At 39.3% G+C, this 17,809-nt stretch overlaps 1 protein-coding gene across 1 annotated transcript; it reads left to right on the top strand.

Annotated features, from left to right (window-relative positions):
- Positions 1 to 200: 200 nt before the first annotated feature.
- Positions 201 to 17,452, top strand: INHBA (inhibin subunit beta A). Its single transcript, XM_032708188.1, has 3 exons — positions 201 to 282; positions 2,895 to 3,421; positions 14,341 to 17,452. The coding sequence occupies exons 2-3, from the start codon at positions 3,034 to 3,036 to the stop codon at positions 15,225 to 15,227; spliced, it is 1,275 nt and encodes a 424-aa protein (XP_032564079.1). The 5' UTR covers positions 201 to 282; positions 2,895 to 3,033; the 3' UTR covers positions 15,228 to 17,452.
- The last annotated feature ends 357 nt before the right edge of the window (positions 17,453 to 17,809 follow it).

Raw genomic sequence — 17,809 nt, 5'->3', positions numbered from 1 at the left:
AAGTTGAATCCACGATATTTTGTCATGCTAGACAATTAGGAGTTTCCATTAGATAATTACCAGAAGTATGTCTCATACAGGAAAAACAGTCAATGCTGATGTAACAGGATTAACCAATCCAGCACAGTGATCCGGCCCACTTACTTTTGACAGACGTTATATGTGAGTGTACACATGAGAAGTACAGTACAAAGCTTCGCATTATAAATACCACAAAGAGGAACTTCAGCAGTTCTTAGTGCACAATACAGCAGTCTCCTTCTGAGAGTCAGGACTAGAGAGGTAAAACTTTAAATCGGCTTTTTTCTTTTAAAACCAAAACTTTTAATTCCTGTGCATGCTGTTGCATATTGCTAGGGTTATAGTGAATGAATACATATACAGACCTTTGCAGCTCAGGTAATTTTATAGAAAGAGTCTGAACCACCATTTCTGTATGTATTCAATTGCTATGTATTTTTGTACACATATGTATATGCATGTAAGTACAAATGAACTGGAATCAGCGGTATTGACAGACTCTTCTAGAAAACAGTGATTTTTAGAAAGTTATGCTTTAATGTTAAATCTGTCATCATCATGGCATGCAAGTGAAATATGCTATCCCTATATGTAATAGAGATTGTATGCGATAAGTGTACCTCTAGTAGATGGCAAGCAACGTATACCCCACAGCAAGAATCCAAACATACTTGTCTGTATTTTATATTGGTTTATGCCTATCTTTTCCTTTTCATCAGACACTATTGGGATAGGTGCTATACTAGAACTATAAATAACTCCTTTAATTATGTCATCTGTTAGTACATCTAATCATGAATGCGTATTTTCATCTGAAATTATTTTTTCGTCCAATTAAACTTTTAGTTCTATTTCAAGCTGACTTTCAGACTTCGTATAATTACAACAGACTTTGGGCTGTTCACAAGATCCAAGAAATTTCAGTGTATTATAGTGAGGTTTGTGTTACAAAGATGTGTTTATAAGAATGGCTGCAGGGTTTATAATGCTGACAGACCTGTAAGTGTAACAGTATATAACTGTATAGCAACTGAGGTCAGTAAAACACAGATGAGGGTGTACTGTGGATGCCTTATAACAGTAAAAGACTTATAAAAGACCTTAATTGAAAAGGACTTGCAATATATAACATTTGTAAAACTTTGGTTGATTGTTCAATTACTTCTGTGTGTTTCATTTACTCTAACTATAATTCCTTGCCTGTCTCTTAGCCCATGTGCCTGTAGTCATCTCATGGAAATTAGAGACTTCTAAATGCTTATATTTATAAATTATTCCTTTCCACTGTGAAATACAATGGTTGATGGTAATATACTAAAAGTGAAATATTTGCTGGGTAGGAGGTAAGCACACCTGAAAAGATAGAGCTGTGTTAGAAAGAGAATGAAGGGAAGGAAAAGGGTAAACACTAAAAAAGAAGAAGCTGTTCTAAGTTAACATCCAAAGGGGAAGAATCCCAAAAAGTTATAGCTATAGCTGTGATTTTTCCATTTTCCATTATCAAATTCAAATGTAAGCGAGTTGGCTACCTTCAGCTTCTCTCAGTGAGGAACAGAATGGAGAGGAGACAGAATCTGAAGGCAACATGAAGCCATGGCAGTGACATCGGGAATGCCTTTTCACTGTAGAGCATAAACTGTCAAGGGGCTACCAGCACTGGTTGAAACTCCTGCTCCTAGTAATGCTTTAGATTTCTTTTAATTCCTACTGTATTATTCTAATATTATGATTGCTCTGCATGATTTAAATGAATGAAGCAATACATGCCTTTTAATAACAATGGGCCAAATGTAGATGATCTTACTCAACCTTCACTCAGACAGAATTATTATTGGCATCGATGAGGGATTTGCTTGAGCCAGAACCAAGTATGATTTGGCCAGATGACATGTAACACTTTTTACCTTCAAAACATTTTTCAGGCATTGCTTGATTAAACCCAAACCTAAATATAACTACCTGAGAACTTCTAGGCACAGACTAGCATAAAAGTAGAGGTGTTTTTGGTGGGAGGACACTACCTTCATATCACAGATATGTACTGTACCAACTCATGTTTAGACTGTCAGTGCCTGACTGCATATTGCAGCTGGGGAGCGTATCGTGTATTATAGAGCCCTCCAAACAACAGTGTGATTTTGCACCCTTCAGATCTCTTGCCAGTGTTAATAACCTCCAGAAAAGATCTTTTCTTCTACTCAGGGCAGAATAATGTTCTGTCCAAAATATTTGGAGCCACTCCCCTCATCCCCATCTCTTTCACAAGCTATTTAACATCTCCTGCTATCCCTAACAATACCAGGCAGGACCAAGAGTAAGGTGCTCGTTAAAGATTTCACCCTTTTCATTCATTCATGTTTCCTCTGTTTAGTTAAGCCAGTGATATGTTGAAGGAATAAAACAAACAAAACAAAACAAAACAAAAAGAAAGTGGGGAAAAAAAGGAAAAAAAAGGGGAGGAATGACAGCTGGGGGGGGGGAGGGTCGAACGGAGAGAGAAAAAAAAGAGTAAATTTACAGGAATGAGAAGAGATTTTAGAAAGGGAGGAGGGAAGGAACCACGAGTAGTGATATTTGAAGAGAGGTGTGTGTTAGGGGAGCAATGAGCATAAGGAAGCCAGCCTGCCTGTTCCTCCCCCTTCCTAATCATAGCCTTTACTCACAGACAAAACTCCCTCCCTCTCTCATTCACTCACTCACTTTAGGCCAATCCGTCCTCTCTCTCTCTCTCCCTCTCTCTGTGTCTCTCTCCTACTCTGAGACAGAGTCAGAACTCTTCTCCCTGACAGCCACAAACATCTACAGCACTTATTGCATTCAGAGAGGGAACCTGCAAACAAAACTTCACAGAAAACTTTTGGTTCTTGTTCCAGAGAATTTGCTGAAGAGAAGGAAAAAACAAACAAACAAACAAACAAACTAAACCAGCCCCCCCCAAAAAAAACTGTTCGTGAAGGGGGAGGAAAAGCAGGGCCTTTCAAAAAGGGAATCACAACAACTTCTGCTGCCAGGATGCCTTTGCTTTGGAAGAGAGGATTTCTGTTGGTGCTTTGCTGGATTATAGTGAGGAGTTCCCCAACCCCAGGATCCGAGGGGCACAGTTCGGTCACTGACTGTCCATCATGTGCCCTTGCCACGCTTTCAAAGGATGTGCCCAGCTCACAGCCTGAGATGGTGGAAGCAGTAAAGAAGCACATATTGAACATGTTGCACTTGAGGGACAGACCTAATATCACCCAGCCGGTGCCCAAGGCAGCACTTTTAAATGCCATCAAAAAACTCCATGTGGGAAAGGTGGGAGAGGATGGTTATGTGGAAATAGAGGATGATGTTGGAAGAAGAGCTGAAATGAATGAAGTTGTGGAGCAAACCTCAGAAATCATCACTTTTGCAGAATCAGGTGAGTGCTTGAAAAGCAAAACTGTAAAATATCCTTTGTGCCAAAACTGCAATTAAGTTATTTTCTTCTCCTCAGCAATAATGTTTTCTGAAAGATTGTAGGATGAGACTTGGGGGAAGGGAGAAGGAGGAATGGGATTGGGGGGGTGGTGGTATAGGACTCCAAAGGAATTTGACTTTTCTGACTTAGTCTTGGCTACAGCTTACACTTGCTAAGTACAGTCAGCCACACAGGGAAGTCAGGCTGCAGCAGGGTCCTCCAAACTGTGTCTGTGAAGCCAGAGTACTTGCAGTAAAGTACTGGATTGCAGAGTTGATGGTGAAGGAAAAAAGTCTGAAGCCTTTTGGAGAGTTTATCAAGACAGAAAGTGAGCTGCAAACTACTTTAGAAACAACCTTTCATGTAAAAATTAGAGTGGAAGTTATAAAATCAGATGAAGCAGCTTTAACTGTTAAAAGTGAGAGGGCTTTTTTGTGTTTTGTTTTGTTTTGTTTTTTTTTTCTTTTCTTTTTTTTTTTTCTTTTTAATTTAACACAGCATCTTCGGCAATAAAGAGTTGCAGGGACTGTCAGATGACTGCAATAGAACCGGACAAGTTGCTGTAGCTGATCCAATTTGTAATGCAGACTTCTGCATACTGGAAAAAAGATTCTGTTCCTAAAACATTCCAGACAAAAAATGCAACCTTGATATGGTGTATTTTGAACTCTTTCACAGTTCTTTTCCCCTAACACTTACATAGTAAGAGCTCAGAATATATATATATACTAAGTAATGGCTTAAGACTCCTTTCAACTGCTTATAGGAAACAGCTCTAAAGTTGTGCTTTACTGTGCTGTTCCTACACGAATAGGACCAGAACCCATTTTAATTCAATGTATACATATCTACATCTGCATATATATCTGTTATTATAAATGAGTATGTTCATGCATGCATCAATAGCAGTATCTTGCAATAACTCTATCATCTAACTAACAGCAACTTTTTATGATGCTGTCTAGCCAAAGCATTTTTCCTGTTGCCAAGACGGTTTTAAAAGAATGTCATTGTTTTGTTTGGTACAGCATATGGTAGGCAAAGTATGCAAAGGAACTCCAAACATTTTTGTTTAAAAGTTTGCTGCAGCAGTATAAACAATTAAGACAACACTCAGAGTTTCCAGTCCTGAAAACCTGTTGACTCAGATGTTCTGATTGCAGGGAAGCCGTGCACAAGAAGTGTGCATGCTTTTAAGAACAGACATTCCTTCTAGCTGTCTGATTTTCAACTGTACAAGGAATCCTTGCCTTCAGAGTCCTTGTCAATATACACATCATCAGTTCTTTCAGTATGAGAGCTCAGGCTTTTCAAATTTTCCATCCCCTCCTCTTCAGAAAGCAGGCAGAAGGTGTCAATGCCAGAGGTCATTAGAAGCAGGGGCAGCTCAACGTTAGTTTAGAAATGAATTTGTAAAAGCAAGGAAATCTCTAAGCTATCTATGAGTCGGATTCCCCACCTGGTTTTCAGCAGCTCGCTCTGAGCACAGTGGAACACATATGGCATGAACAGTGGTTTCTCTTCACTGTGTGAGTCCCAATCATTTGTAAACACATTATTGTCTCTCCTGAGCTCTGACACAAAGGAATTTGGAATTTGATATATGCCTACTCTGTAAGACACCCTCCAACAGCGGCTCCCGAAGCCATTGGCTCTCGGGGTCACGTGAGCAGCAAAAATCATGCCATTGCCCACACGCTGGCCAATCATCCTGCCACCGATCCCCCCCACCACCAGCTACCCAATACTGACACATCACTCAGTTTGATTTACATAGCATTGTCCTACTGCTGCTAGCAAAATTAATTTAAGAGCAGTTATGCTATGGAGTTGCACAGCTGAAGGACAGGGGCATCCTGGAAGCCAAGGCAGGAGGGCTAGTCTGTACCTTTTTCCCATACCTGCTAGGCTTTGATTTGGGACAAGGGAGGAGCAATTAGCAACCTAGAAACCAGCTCTTTGGGTTTGGGCTTATAATGGAAGTGATAACTGCACTGTCTGGAGTAACTTCAGAGTACTGAAACATATTCTTCATCTATAGCCATTCATATCTGGTGTCTTTCTAACATCAGAGGATCTACCACATTTTACAGGTGCTAATGTTGCAACAACTTAAACTCCACCTGGGATCTCTTCTCATCATGCACAGGCAGTTTTGCTTGTCAAATATTAAAGCACTATGTTTTTCCTGTTAAGGAAAGTGAGGCAAAAGCAAAGACAAAGGAAGTATGAGTTAAAAAGACAGGAATAGAATATAGTCACACGGACAGTCCCCACTTTTCATTCTGTGAAGACTGGGAATAGGATGAAGAAGTTTAAACACCAAGCAGGAGAATAAACATGTTCCTCTCACAGTTGGCTTAATGTTCTTTCTGCTTTTAATGTGGAACTCACTCTGTCTCAATAGAGGGCAATAAGCAATCAATGAAAATGAATGGAAACATCTCACGTTGTATCAAATAAAGGTCTATGAAAAGAAAAATAAGGCTTTAGGCTTCTTGTTCCTTTGGGTATGGCTTGACATAAAACAGCCATTCCTCATACCTTTCAGAAGCCACATTTACTACTTGCCTTCATAAAAAAGTAGTATTTCCATCTTTCATCAGCCATATCCTCAAACATACAAAGAAACGGAGTGAATGAACAAACAGTGCCCTGTGCATGTGGCTCTGGCTTGAGACTATTTTATAAAATGGCAAAGTTCAAATGAGCACAGTCTTCAGACAATTAGAGGGGAAATAAATGCAGTGAACTTGTCTGAAGCACAGGTGTAGTTATGTCCAGGAAATCAGCAAAACAGTTGGCAGGTAGTTATCACAGCTAACAAATCCAGACAGATCTCTGCAAAACTAATGACCGTGAGTATTGGGCAAAAGTTTACAAATGCACCCTACTGTCCTTTGGCACTCTTACAAGTAAAACATGAAAATTATTTTCTATTTGCGTATCAAACTAAGATTACTAACCTCGGTTAGTTGTACTATGAGGGTAGCCATGCCTGAGTTCTGTGGGTTACTTCAAGGTCTTTAAAGAGTGTTTTGAGGAGAGGAGTCATGTAACTTTGCGACAAGCAAATCCAACAGGTTCTATAACAAAGATACTCAATACTCATAAAATATAATTGGCTACTAGCTCACTTCTTATTTTAAGTAGATAGCTTATTAGGCGGATCTGGGATTTTGCCAACTGAATTTGATCCTGGCAACTAAACTACCAATGAAATGGGTTGCTAACATCAGCCCCCGAGAAGGTGATAGGAATTACTGGATGGAAATACTGAAATCCAAAGGTTTATTGTTAGGAGAACTGCCAGGAAAAAAAGGAGATATTTGACAGCTGTTTAGACCAATTCTATCGTTTTGTACCACTTCATACTGAATTCAAGGTTAACTTGATCATGTGATGCCCACTTTCATGTGCAGATGGATGCATGTGTGTATATACTCATGCCTTTTCCTAGGAAGATACTTACCCCTATGCAGCCAATCTGGGAGTTCGGGAAGAAAAAAAGGATGTATCGCTTATGTCTCTATGAATAATGTCATCAATTTTCTTTTGAAAGGAACCTTGTTTAGTAGTACAGGTATTCGTGCTGAGTAAAGAACGGCCACGAGAGGGCACACTCCAAAGGCTTTTTGCTTCGCACAAGGCAACCTTCCTTCAAACTCTTATTTTACCTAATTGGATCCCGACTCTCAGAGATCTTTATGCTTATCTGTAGATTCTCTGAGTGCAGATTGTTCCTCTCTTCTAGTTTATTTAAAAGGCAGAGATTCACTGGACTGAAAACTGCAAGGAAAATAATACAGGAAGGGAACAGACAGAGGGGAAAAAGATAAACTGATGGATGCTAAAAGTTCTGGAAATCTAGAGAGATCAGAAATTATCAATATTATTTTTTACAAGATACTGAGAAATGTGACCATGAATCATCATCTGAGATAATTTGCTCACATCTTTTTTTAATGCAGTCTCCTTGGCTTTTAGAAAACAAGTCTATTTTCCCTTGATTATTTTTTTTCTCTGGTATACTATGTCAAAGATTTCAAGTTTAGGAAATGAAAGCAAGTTAATTCCAGAAGAGGAAAGCCATTCTGTAATAATCTGTTTTATTGTATTAAAATGCGAGAATTCAGGGAGATTGGTTGTTTTAAGAACAACCTGAGAAAGCACAGATGAATCTGAGAAGGTGGGAACCAGTCTAGAAAAAGATACCTGAGAGAGACAGAAAGTACTGTATGTGTCCATATCTGTGTGTAGTCATGTCCACAGATTTGTATGGAAAGGCAGTTAGGAATATCTGAACGTGTATTTGTCTGTATGTGTGTATAGGCACACATATGTCCTTATGTACAGGCATGCTGAGGCAGACATGCTTATATACCTGTGTAGCTTTACACATAACATTTCTGTGGAAAAGTATGTGTATTCACACGTTTTCCTGTGTGCAGGATATATCTACACTGCATACATGTAAATGATTCGTGCTGAGAAGTTCTTATATCTAGATATGTCTATGAAAAGGCAATGAAAGGCTATGAAAAGGCAACGAAAGTCTATGAAAAGGCAATCTCATTTAATGCAACAGAGTTTTGCAACATTGATTTAGCATTGAAGCTTAGTCTACTGGAGAACAAATAGAAGTTCTGTTATTCATTTCAGTGGGCTGAGGTTTAGGCCTTAGTGCACAGAAATTAAATATTTTAGTGAAAAAAGACTGGCATCTTCTGATCCACTTAATTTTAGATTTTACAACAAATTATTACAAGTATGTACAACAAAATTACTATCTCTTTTATAAAAGACAAAGACTTGGTATTGTTTTTACCTTGGAATATGTTATTGGTGCAAATGACCCTAAACTTCACTTCAGCTATTTCAGACATAAATGCAAAAATCAAGTAAAAAAAACCCCACTTCAACCAAACAAACACCTTTTTTGTTTCTAAATATTTAAAGCCATGTGGGGGAAGGGCTTTTAATTTGGAAAGAACTCAAAGCTGTGGATGTAAAGTGCTTCCCTCCTAACAAAATAGCAGGAGAGAGTCAGGGTTCACCAGAACTGAACTGTTCCACATTCTAAATGACCTTGTCAATGCCTCTTTGGGTTAACTTTTCAAGAAAAGGTATTTAAATAAAGTTACTGCTGCTTTCTCCCCCCTCCCCGCTCCCTCCCTCCCCCCCCCCCCCACCCCCACCCCCCCCAAGAATGCTTGGGGAATGGTTCTTTTTCCTGATTTTCATTTTTGGTTTATTTTTCTCTTACAACAAAATCTCCTCTTTCTGGAAACAAATGATAGGTGAGCATAAAGATAAGGTATTTGTTAATTGTGTTGTCATTTCTCCTCCCACTGTAAGAGGCAACACTTAGGGAGCAGGAATAAAAGTTTGCAACCTGGATGACCAGTCACATAAGCCAGATAATGAATAGTTAGAATAAATTGTTTGCCAGTGCTCCATAGGCTGAAAGGCATTTACAGAAATGACCACTGTCTAATCATGGTAATAGGATGTTTATAATAATCAATCTGCCTAGGGGATAATTGCCAGACGATAACAGTGCTGAATTCACTGAATAAATTCTACACTGCAAACAATTCATCTGACTCCAGTGGTCACTCATTAGTAAACATTTTGAGCAATTATCTCTCAATAACTGTGCTCTTCTCTTCACTCTCTTTAGAGGAACCTTTCTAGTAACCTATTTTTTTTCTGTCTCCTGGGGAACGGAAATGAGAAGTGAAGGGAAGGATGCTTTTGAATGTAATTACAGATTGGCACGCAGTACAAATTCCCCCAAATCTAAACATAGGCAGTAGTAAAGTTAGCAACTAAAAAAGGAAAAAAAGCTAGCTTTGTATGGAAAAACAGTTCACTTAATGCAAAAATGGTTCAAAATTAAGCACCGGTGAAGCATAGAAATTTAAAGTGACAGCATCTTTTTACACAGTATATATTGTTAAAGGAAAATTTAAATGCTGTGTATTAAAAGAAATTATGAGTAAGTCACACTATAATGTCAGAAAGGATAATCACCTTAATTATGAAAAAAACTCAGCCTTAATTATTTACCAGCATATGGTTAAAATTTCATCAAGTATCTTAGCATTTTACTCAACAGAAGATCCTTTTATTTGTATAGTTTAGACTCTACCTAGTATACATATAAGTATATAGCTTGAACTAACAGGGCTTGATCTTGAATCCTGCTGCAAATTGCAAATAAAGGAACTTATTTGCAAGTTCCTGAAGGAAGGATCCTTAGCCTCAGAGGAAGAGCACACTGGAGCTGCAGATTACTCCCGTGAGCCCAGCACGAGCCCATGCAGGGCTGCCCCTCCAGTCACCCTGTGCCTAGGCCCTCAAGGGTTTTGTCAGTCTTTCCATGGGTTCCTGTGCTGTGCCCGTCACCAAGGGCTGCTTGGGAGCAGGTACTGAGTGCCGAGTCCTGTGCGTAAGCCCTGAATAACCCTTCCAGAGGTGGAGAGGAGGGTACCTGTGCAGGCTCTCCTCTCTGCTTGCATGTTCAGGTTTCTCTCCTAAAAATGTGTGTGAGCACTAGTGAAGAGAAAAACAGATATGAGCAAACTCCCATGCTATATATACTGATGCTATGCTTTCTTTCCATTCAGTAACTCCTTCCCTTAAACCTTTTACCATATATGCACTACTACTTAGGTCTTGTAATTTTAACCATTTCTCACAGCATTTCTGGTGTCACTTGTGCTGCTAGACTGCTCCTTTGGCATCACAGCTCTTATCCTGGAAGGGACTTCATTCAGCAATAAAGCAGAGGGGTGGCCTCTCCAAACTTTTAGGAAAGGGAGATGAGGAAATCAAAGGGGGCTCAAAGTAATCCCTTGTCTCCTTTTTGAGCTGCTTTCTGCTATGATAACAATCCAGGCTGTTGACATCGCTGTTTATATGAACGTGGAAGTGATGAAGGCATTACCAGTGTTGGGCTGTGGGTCTTTCCACAGTAGTCAGACAGGAGGAGCAGGATGATTAGAAATGGAAAAAGACCCTTGCAAATCAGCTGTGGCAGATATAAAGGCAGGACAAGAGGATAAACAAAATGTAATTATGGAAGTGATACAACCCGCAACTTTCAGGAGTCTCTCTTTTACCTTCAGTTAGATGAACAGTATGTGTTTCCAAAGCTTTGATCCTGTCTGTTAACTGAGACCTAAAAGGAAAGACTGCTAAATCCGTAAGCAATATCTGGAGAAACTGAAATACAGTGTTGTTTTTTTTTTGTCTCAGAACACTTGAAGAATTTGTTTTATTGTAGCACCGAACCTTTTGGAAATAAAGATCCTGTTACAAAGTGAATGTGTGACCATAATAATCCAAATCCAGAGGTCTCAATTCAGTTTTAGCACAGGCCAAACTCTGATTTCAAAGTTAACTTGTCTGAACATAGTGACCTCTTAAAGACTGCAGGGTTCATACCATTTGTGCTGTGTGATCGTAACAAACTAGTTGTGAATGTGAAGAGAATTCAGAAAAGCTTTGTTTTTTCCTAATGTGAAAGCGTGCTTTTTATCCCCAACTTTGCACCATTCCCAGTCTCCTTCTAAAAAGACCTATGAAAGGGAAAGTGTTTTTTAACCACTATAAAACCTTTTATTAGCTATGCAGGTTTGAGGACTCAGGATTTTCTTTCATTCAGAAATATTAGGCTCAGATAAACTCCCTGTCTGTTTTTTCCTTAGAATCTTAATTCACAATTTTTTGTGAAAATGTAGATAACCACATCCAGAGAGGCTGAAATTATAGCTAACAACATATAGGGAGGGTGTTCTCCCTGTATAAGGTCATGTTTTAGGCAACCTTGCTCAAGCTCACTACTCTCAAGTAAAGAAAAGGCAATACTCATGTATTTTCACTGAACTGTTCAAATATTTTTTGTAATAAGGAAGAATTCAACTTTAACACATAGATGAGCATTTGAAAAACTAATTAAAAGGATTCTTGTGATCCTGTTTCTTTCATGAAATATTTGTCAAAAAGACTGTTTGCATCACTATGCTTCTGGCCAGTGCATAAAGTCATATGAATATTTGCTGTTGCGATATGTCGATTCGTAACTATTTTCAACTACCACTAGCATGGAAACAGCAGAATGTAAAATACCATGCATTAGCACTTAACAGCATTAGGTTGTTCTGTAACACAGGGCTGCCTGGCTTTTCAGACTAGATGGATCATACAGCTTCTTACCCTGTTGAACAAGCCAGGTCTGCACACCCCGCCTGCTTTCTCCAGGGTGTATGTTTTTTGTGTCCATATCCAGCACAGCTGATATGCCCATGCACAAGATCCCTGCTAGTATCAGAACTGCTGTCTGTGCCCAGCTTGGTTTCTCAGGAATACAGAAAAAGTTTTGCAATTCCCAGCAATACATCCTTATTCCACACACTGGTCTGTGAGTTCTGGGGAAAGAGAGCAGCTGGGTGCCAGAACACCTTCTGTGGCCTTGTCTAAACTGCCTTTTATTCAAACGAAGTTTCCTTGGATAGAGGCAGCAAGCTGAATAGGTTGGATGGGCAGGAATAACTCCTGGCACATCACCTGCCTTCAGGTTCACTTAAGGCCCAGATTCCCCTCAGAAAGGGTTTATCAGGACTGTGCTAAGGAAAGGGATAAACTAAAGTTAGAAGCTTGCTATAGAAGAGAGAGTTGGGGGGAATGAAGCCACAGGCTGGCTGGTCCTCACAGGCCTTAGAAGTATCCATTCTCATAAAGAACACTCCTTATAATATCCATGTGTACAAGGCAACCACCCTTTTGGACCAGACTTTATTTGGACTGGAGGAATGTCATTGTACACCTCCTCATGCTCAAACTAAGTCAGGAGTGGGATTAGTGTCTACCACCTGACGTCTGCTCCAACACAGCTGGCAATTTTGCCATATTTTGATTTCCAGAATGGAAAAAAAATTATGTTAGCTGGTAAGAACTGATTAGCAAACTTTCAGTCATTATCAAATAAATCTTAATTTAAAAATAACAGAAAAACAGTAAATCCATCATGTCGCACAGTACCAGTCAGCTTACTCTTTCTTTTCTATTAGCTACTTCTTTTTCTAAGTCATAATCCCACTGGTTCATGTAGCTCCCTGAGAAATTAATGTAACTCACTTCAGAGACTGGCATCAGCTGTCTGTGAGAAGCAGTTAACACAAACCATGTGTTTCCCTATCTCAGTGACAGTTAAAGTCTACAATTTCACACTCTCAGATGGAAAACAAAAACAAAACGCTGTGCTCTTTGGACACTGTAATTCAGAAACATCTGTCTCTTTGACCTGGGAATGCCACGAGGGAAATCTGAATGTGTTAGTGCCAGTACTTCACAGAGAAGAAAAGGAACAGGTAGCTCAAATGTCAGCACAGCCTGCCTACAAACTTCAGGTATCAGCAACCCTTGAATTAGCAAGCATATTCAGGGTAGATGTCTCTTGTGATTTTGCCCCACTTCTGTCTCACCTGAGAATGGGTGAGCAGGGAGATAGTCAGGAAGCCCCTACTAGTGAACTTCAGTGACAACGGAAAGCAAGGAGAAGAGCCTTGATACTGTGAGGGCAATTTTTCCTGTATGTGTCCAATTACTTCTGTTTTGGTCATCCTCTGCTGGTTTTAGGGTGCAAAATTCCAGTTCACGGGCAAGTAGAACTACTGCAGAGAAAATCGGGTTAACAACTCTGGGTAGCTCAAGAATAATATCAATGACAAATTGATAATTATGAATACTGTTTCTGTCTCACTAAATTCAAGTATCTCCACACTGAAAATCTGTGATCCCAGTCCATCCTGGCCTCCATGCTAAGAAAGAACAAAAGATGTCATCAGGGCTTTTTTCTTTGTCAAGAAAATAGAAAAGTACCTCTCTTAAGAAAATAATATCACGACCATCCCCCAGCTAATTCATTCTCTCTTATCTTTTTCATGCTCTAGTGATCAAATCATTAAACAGCCCCCATTATTCATTCCAACTTCTGCCAGGGATATGAGCTCTGTATCAGAGAAACACCTCCTCACCATCACAATCATCATCATGACATCTCAGCAAGTTGATACAATTATGCCAGAGAACCATCCCCATAATTATACAGTTCTTTAGATCATTTCTCAATGTATTCACCATTACTATAATCACTGCAAGTACAGTATGTTAAATTAAGAACAGGATCTACAGCTAACATCTCACGGGATGAAGAATCTGCCTGCTGCAGTTCTGCAATTCTTTACAATATAACTCTGCAAAACTCTTAAAGCTGAGGCTCATATTTTAGTGTCTGTTTTTGAAGCAATTGACATTCAAAACTAATTTTAAGATGCATATGAAGAATGACTTTTTATGGACAGAGAAAGGGCAAACCTCTTTCCCACATAATTTCCAAAATATTGCTAAAGAATTGGCAGGACTGGACCTCATTTCCTAACCAGCTATTAAGTGCAGATTTTTATGCGTATGATATATATGGACTGCCATCATAAAGCATTTTTGCCTTTCAGTTAACAGTGATCACAAAGACAGATTAGGCAAATGAACTCTTAGCAGCCACTCATGCTTATTTGTCATAAGATGCTTTACAATAATGACTATATTGTTGCTATAACAAAACACTGGTTAAAATATTATGCTGGAAAACAACAGGCAAATATAAACTTTTCAAAACAAAGAATTTTCACAAAATACAAAACTGAGGAGGGGGTGAGGTGAAGGAAGATTAGAACAGAAAAACCATAAAAATTTACAAAGTAGAAACCTAGGGAACTTCATGCCTGTAGCAAAAGTTAACAGAAGTCTCTTTAACAGAATGTAAGCAGACATACTAACAAGTTCTTCCTGTCTATTTCCATTTACTAAATCAGGCACAGCCAAGAAAATGTTGCACTTTGAGATTTCAAAGGAAGGCAGTGAATTATCACTGGTTGAACATGCTGAAGTGTGGCTCTTCCTGAAGGTCTCCAAAGCCAACCGGAGCAGGACAAAAGTCACCATCCGCCTCTTTCAACAGCAGTGGCAGCCAAAAGGCGACTCTGAAGGAGCAGAAGATATGGAGGATGGGAGACTGAAAGGTGAAAGGAGTGAGACTTTGATTTCGGAAAAGGCAGTGGACACACGTAAGAGCACTTGGCACATCTTTCCTGTCTCCAGCAGTGTCCAGAGACTCCTGGACCAAGGCAAGAACTCTTTGGATGTGCGGATTGCCTGTGACCTGTGCCAAGAGACTGGAGCCAGCCTGGTGTTACTGGGCAAGAAGAAGAAAAAGGAAGATGATGGGGAAGGGAAAGAAAAGGAACCTGGAGAATTCACAGGAGAAGAGGAAAAAGAGCAATCGCATCGGCCCTTCCTGATGATGCTTGCTCGGCACTCAGAGGATCGCCAGCACAGGCGGCGGAGACGAGGCCTGGAGTGTGATGGCAAAGTCAACATCTGCTGCAAGAAGCAGTTCTTTGTCAGCTTCAAGGACATAGGGTGGAGTGACTGGATCATTGCTCCTACGGGTTATCATGCCAACTACTGCGAAGGAGAGTGCCCCAGCCATATAGCAGGCACATCTGGTTCATCATTATCTTTCCACTCCACTGTCATCAACCATTACCGCATGCGGGGCCATAGCCCCTTTGCCAACCTCAAGTCATGTTGTGTGCCCACCAAGCTGCGGCCTATGTCCATGCTCTACTATGATGATGGCCAGAATATCATTAAGAAAGACATACAGAATATGATTGTGGAGGAGTGTGGCTGTTCGTAGATGCGTGTACGCGCAAAACCCTTCTCATTGGGAAGAAAATGTATCAAAAGCCCAAGAAGAGGAAATACCAGACATGGTATAACCTTTTTTGAATGAAACAATCATCAGAAATAAAAGCAAAAACAAAAGAGAGAGAGAAAAGAGAGAGAGAAAAGGAAAAAAAAAAAAAAGACTAATGAAGGATTAGAGAAGACTTCAGATATAAAAAAGGAAGAAAGCTTCATGAACCCGGGCTTGAATAAGATGCATCTGAACAGCGGTATGGGTTGGGGATTTCCCCTTCCTTTCAGTATGCTCCTTATCTTATTACATAGTATACTAAACATTAGTTATTACTAGGGGAGTTTTGTTCCCTCCCTTAGTTACCCATCAGTTCAAGCCATGGTAGCAGCTCATCTGACTTGCATCAATTTGGACTAAGTCCAAAATGTCATTGAAAAGCCATGTGTATGATCAATACAGTCACTAGCGCTTTCCCCCCGCATTTACAGAGAAACTGAATAGGTGTGTAGTGTTTGTGTGTATATATATATGGCTATGTATTTATATGCATATCTCTATACATACAGACACTATACGCATACATATACTTAACATTGATCAAGAACAACAATGTGCAGGTGTATACGCCTTCATCTTCTGCACTAAATTTACAAAAAAAAAAAGGAAAAAGGAAAAAAGAAAAATGAAGAAAAAAAACAGAATAAAAAATGAATGAAAGAATAAAAGTTACATTCTGTAAAGGTGCTTACAATGTTAGAACTATGCAACCTAGTTGGTTTGAAACTGTTTACCTGCAAGAGAAAGAAAAAAAATCAGAGAGACTTTTTTTAAATGGAAGTAACTTGTTTTAAAAAAAATTCTTTGGTGAGAGATACTTGAAAGGAACATGTTTGTCCAGTTACTGGAGTCAAACATTTCTATATTTTGTAAAAAAAATTTTTAATCGTTTACTATTTGCACTACAATGGTGTCTGACCTGTCTAATCCTTATTTAACAAATATTTGCAAGGGAGGGTGGTTGGGTGTGGGAGGGGTTGAGAGCTGCACTTATTGTGAGCTATACAAGAACTGCTACAGCACACAAAATAGCTATTTTTATTATTATAATAATTATTATTATTTTGTACCTTAAAATGAATAGACACATACACCAAAGACATTTGTGCGAGCCTCTAAAAAGTCTGTTTGTGGTTGGTACCATTCACTTGTAATAAGTTAGGGTTTGAATTAGGGGTCAGTGGGTTGATTACATTCAGGCTAGAATCTCTGTTAACCAGTTAAATTCAAATAGTGCCCTCAGCAGAAAATTGTCATGTAAAGTAAGTCCAGAAAATCTCTGAGATTTGGATCCAACGTGCTCGGGTCTGAGGTACATCTAAGCATAACTGTACTCTTTTGTACGTACAACACTAAACTTGGCCCAGATGCACAGCAACTGTGCATTGTTGGTAAACAACTTTGTCCAAGGGATATACATATATATAGAGATAGATATTTCTGTATGTACATATGTATGTATACACAAGGTATAAGCACTTCTGGCTTCATTTTACTGCTCTTAAAACAATGAATGTTTGTGTGCAAAGCACAGTATGTTATAAGATTGTTTGTTTCTTACTGCCAAGTGGGAGGCTTCATGTTCAAAATTGGTACTTGTGTGAGAGAAACCTGAAGTACTGGTATACACTTAGAAAGTGTTGATGTAAAGTTGCAAGCAGCTTTGGGCCCTTTCCACCATTGCCCCTTCAAATATACAGAAAAAGGCAGTTGTGGTAGGATTTCTGTTTGAAATGCAGTCTTTGCCAAAAGACTGGTGTCTCAACCACCACCCTCTAGCATGACAACTCTTAATGGGTTTGTGCGTCACCTGTGAGACCTAATGTTCAGTGTCAACACCTAACCTGAAGGGTCCAACCCGTAGGGCATAGGTAGATAGTTGTTGTTTTTTTAAATTTTTCGCTGTCATATTTAAAAGAATGTTAAACTTACAACATTTGTCTTTGGGTAGGGGGAGATGATAAGAGCGAATGGGAGAAACCTTTAGGCCCTGTTTACACTGAGTTTGATAACCCTGAGCCTGAAGCTTCAGACTCTCATAAGTTTGCTGAACCAAGACCCTGTTAGCTGCCTTCTGACGGGACAGGCTTCAAAATACCTCTCACGGAAAGAAGCACTAACGTGGCTCCCCAACTTGTTAAGAGCACAGTCTGTTAAAAAAAAAATAAAAAGAAAAAAAAAAAGAAGAAAAAAGATAGCACAGTATAACCCAGTCACATTGGCTAGGGATAGTGTGTTAGCACCTTCATCGCAAGAACCATTTTTAAACAGTGTAATCAGGGCCTTCATTTTTGTCAGCCAAAACTGTTTGCGTGTGCATGTGTGCGTGTGTGTTCTGTGTGTGTGCTTATGTATGTGCACATGAGTGCATGTCCATATTTGTATGTACTGATAGAGAATAAAAAAAAGGAAAAAAAAAAAGAAAGAAAAATTTTAAAAAAGCCCTTTCCTCTGTTGAATAGCTATCAACATACGTGCTTATAGCTAAGTTTTCTATCTAATTTATTCCACAATATTTAGAT

The sequence above is a fragment of the Chiroxiphia lanceolata genome, chromosome 1 (assembly GCF_009829145.1).
Source record: "Chiroxiphia lanceolata isolate bChiLan1 chromosome 1, bChiLan1.pri, whole genome shotgun sequence".
Lineage (NCBI taxonomy): Eukaryota > Metazoa > Chordata > Aves > Passeriformes > Pipridae > Chiroxiphia > Chiroxiphia lanceolata.
Note: the sequence above shows the minus strand (reverse complement) of the source record. Positions and strands in the feature narration are given on the sequence as shown.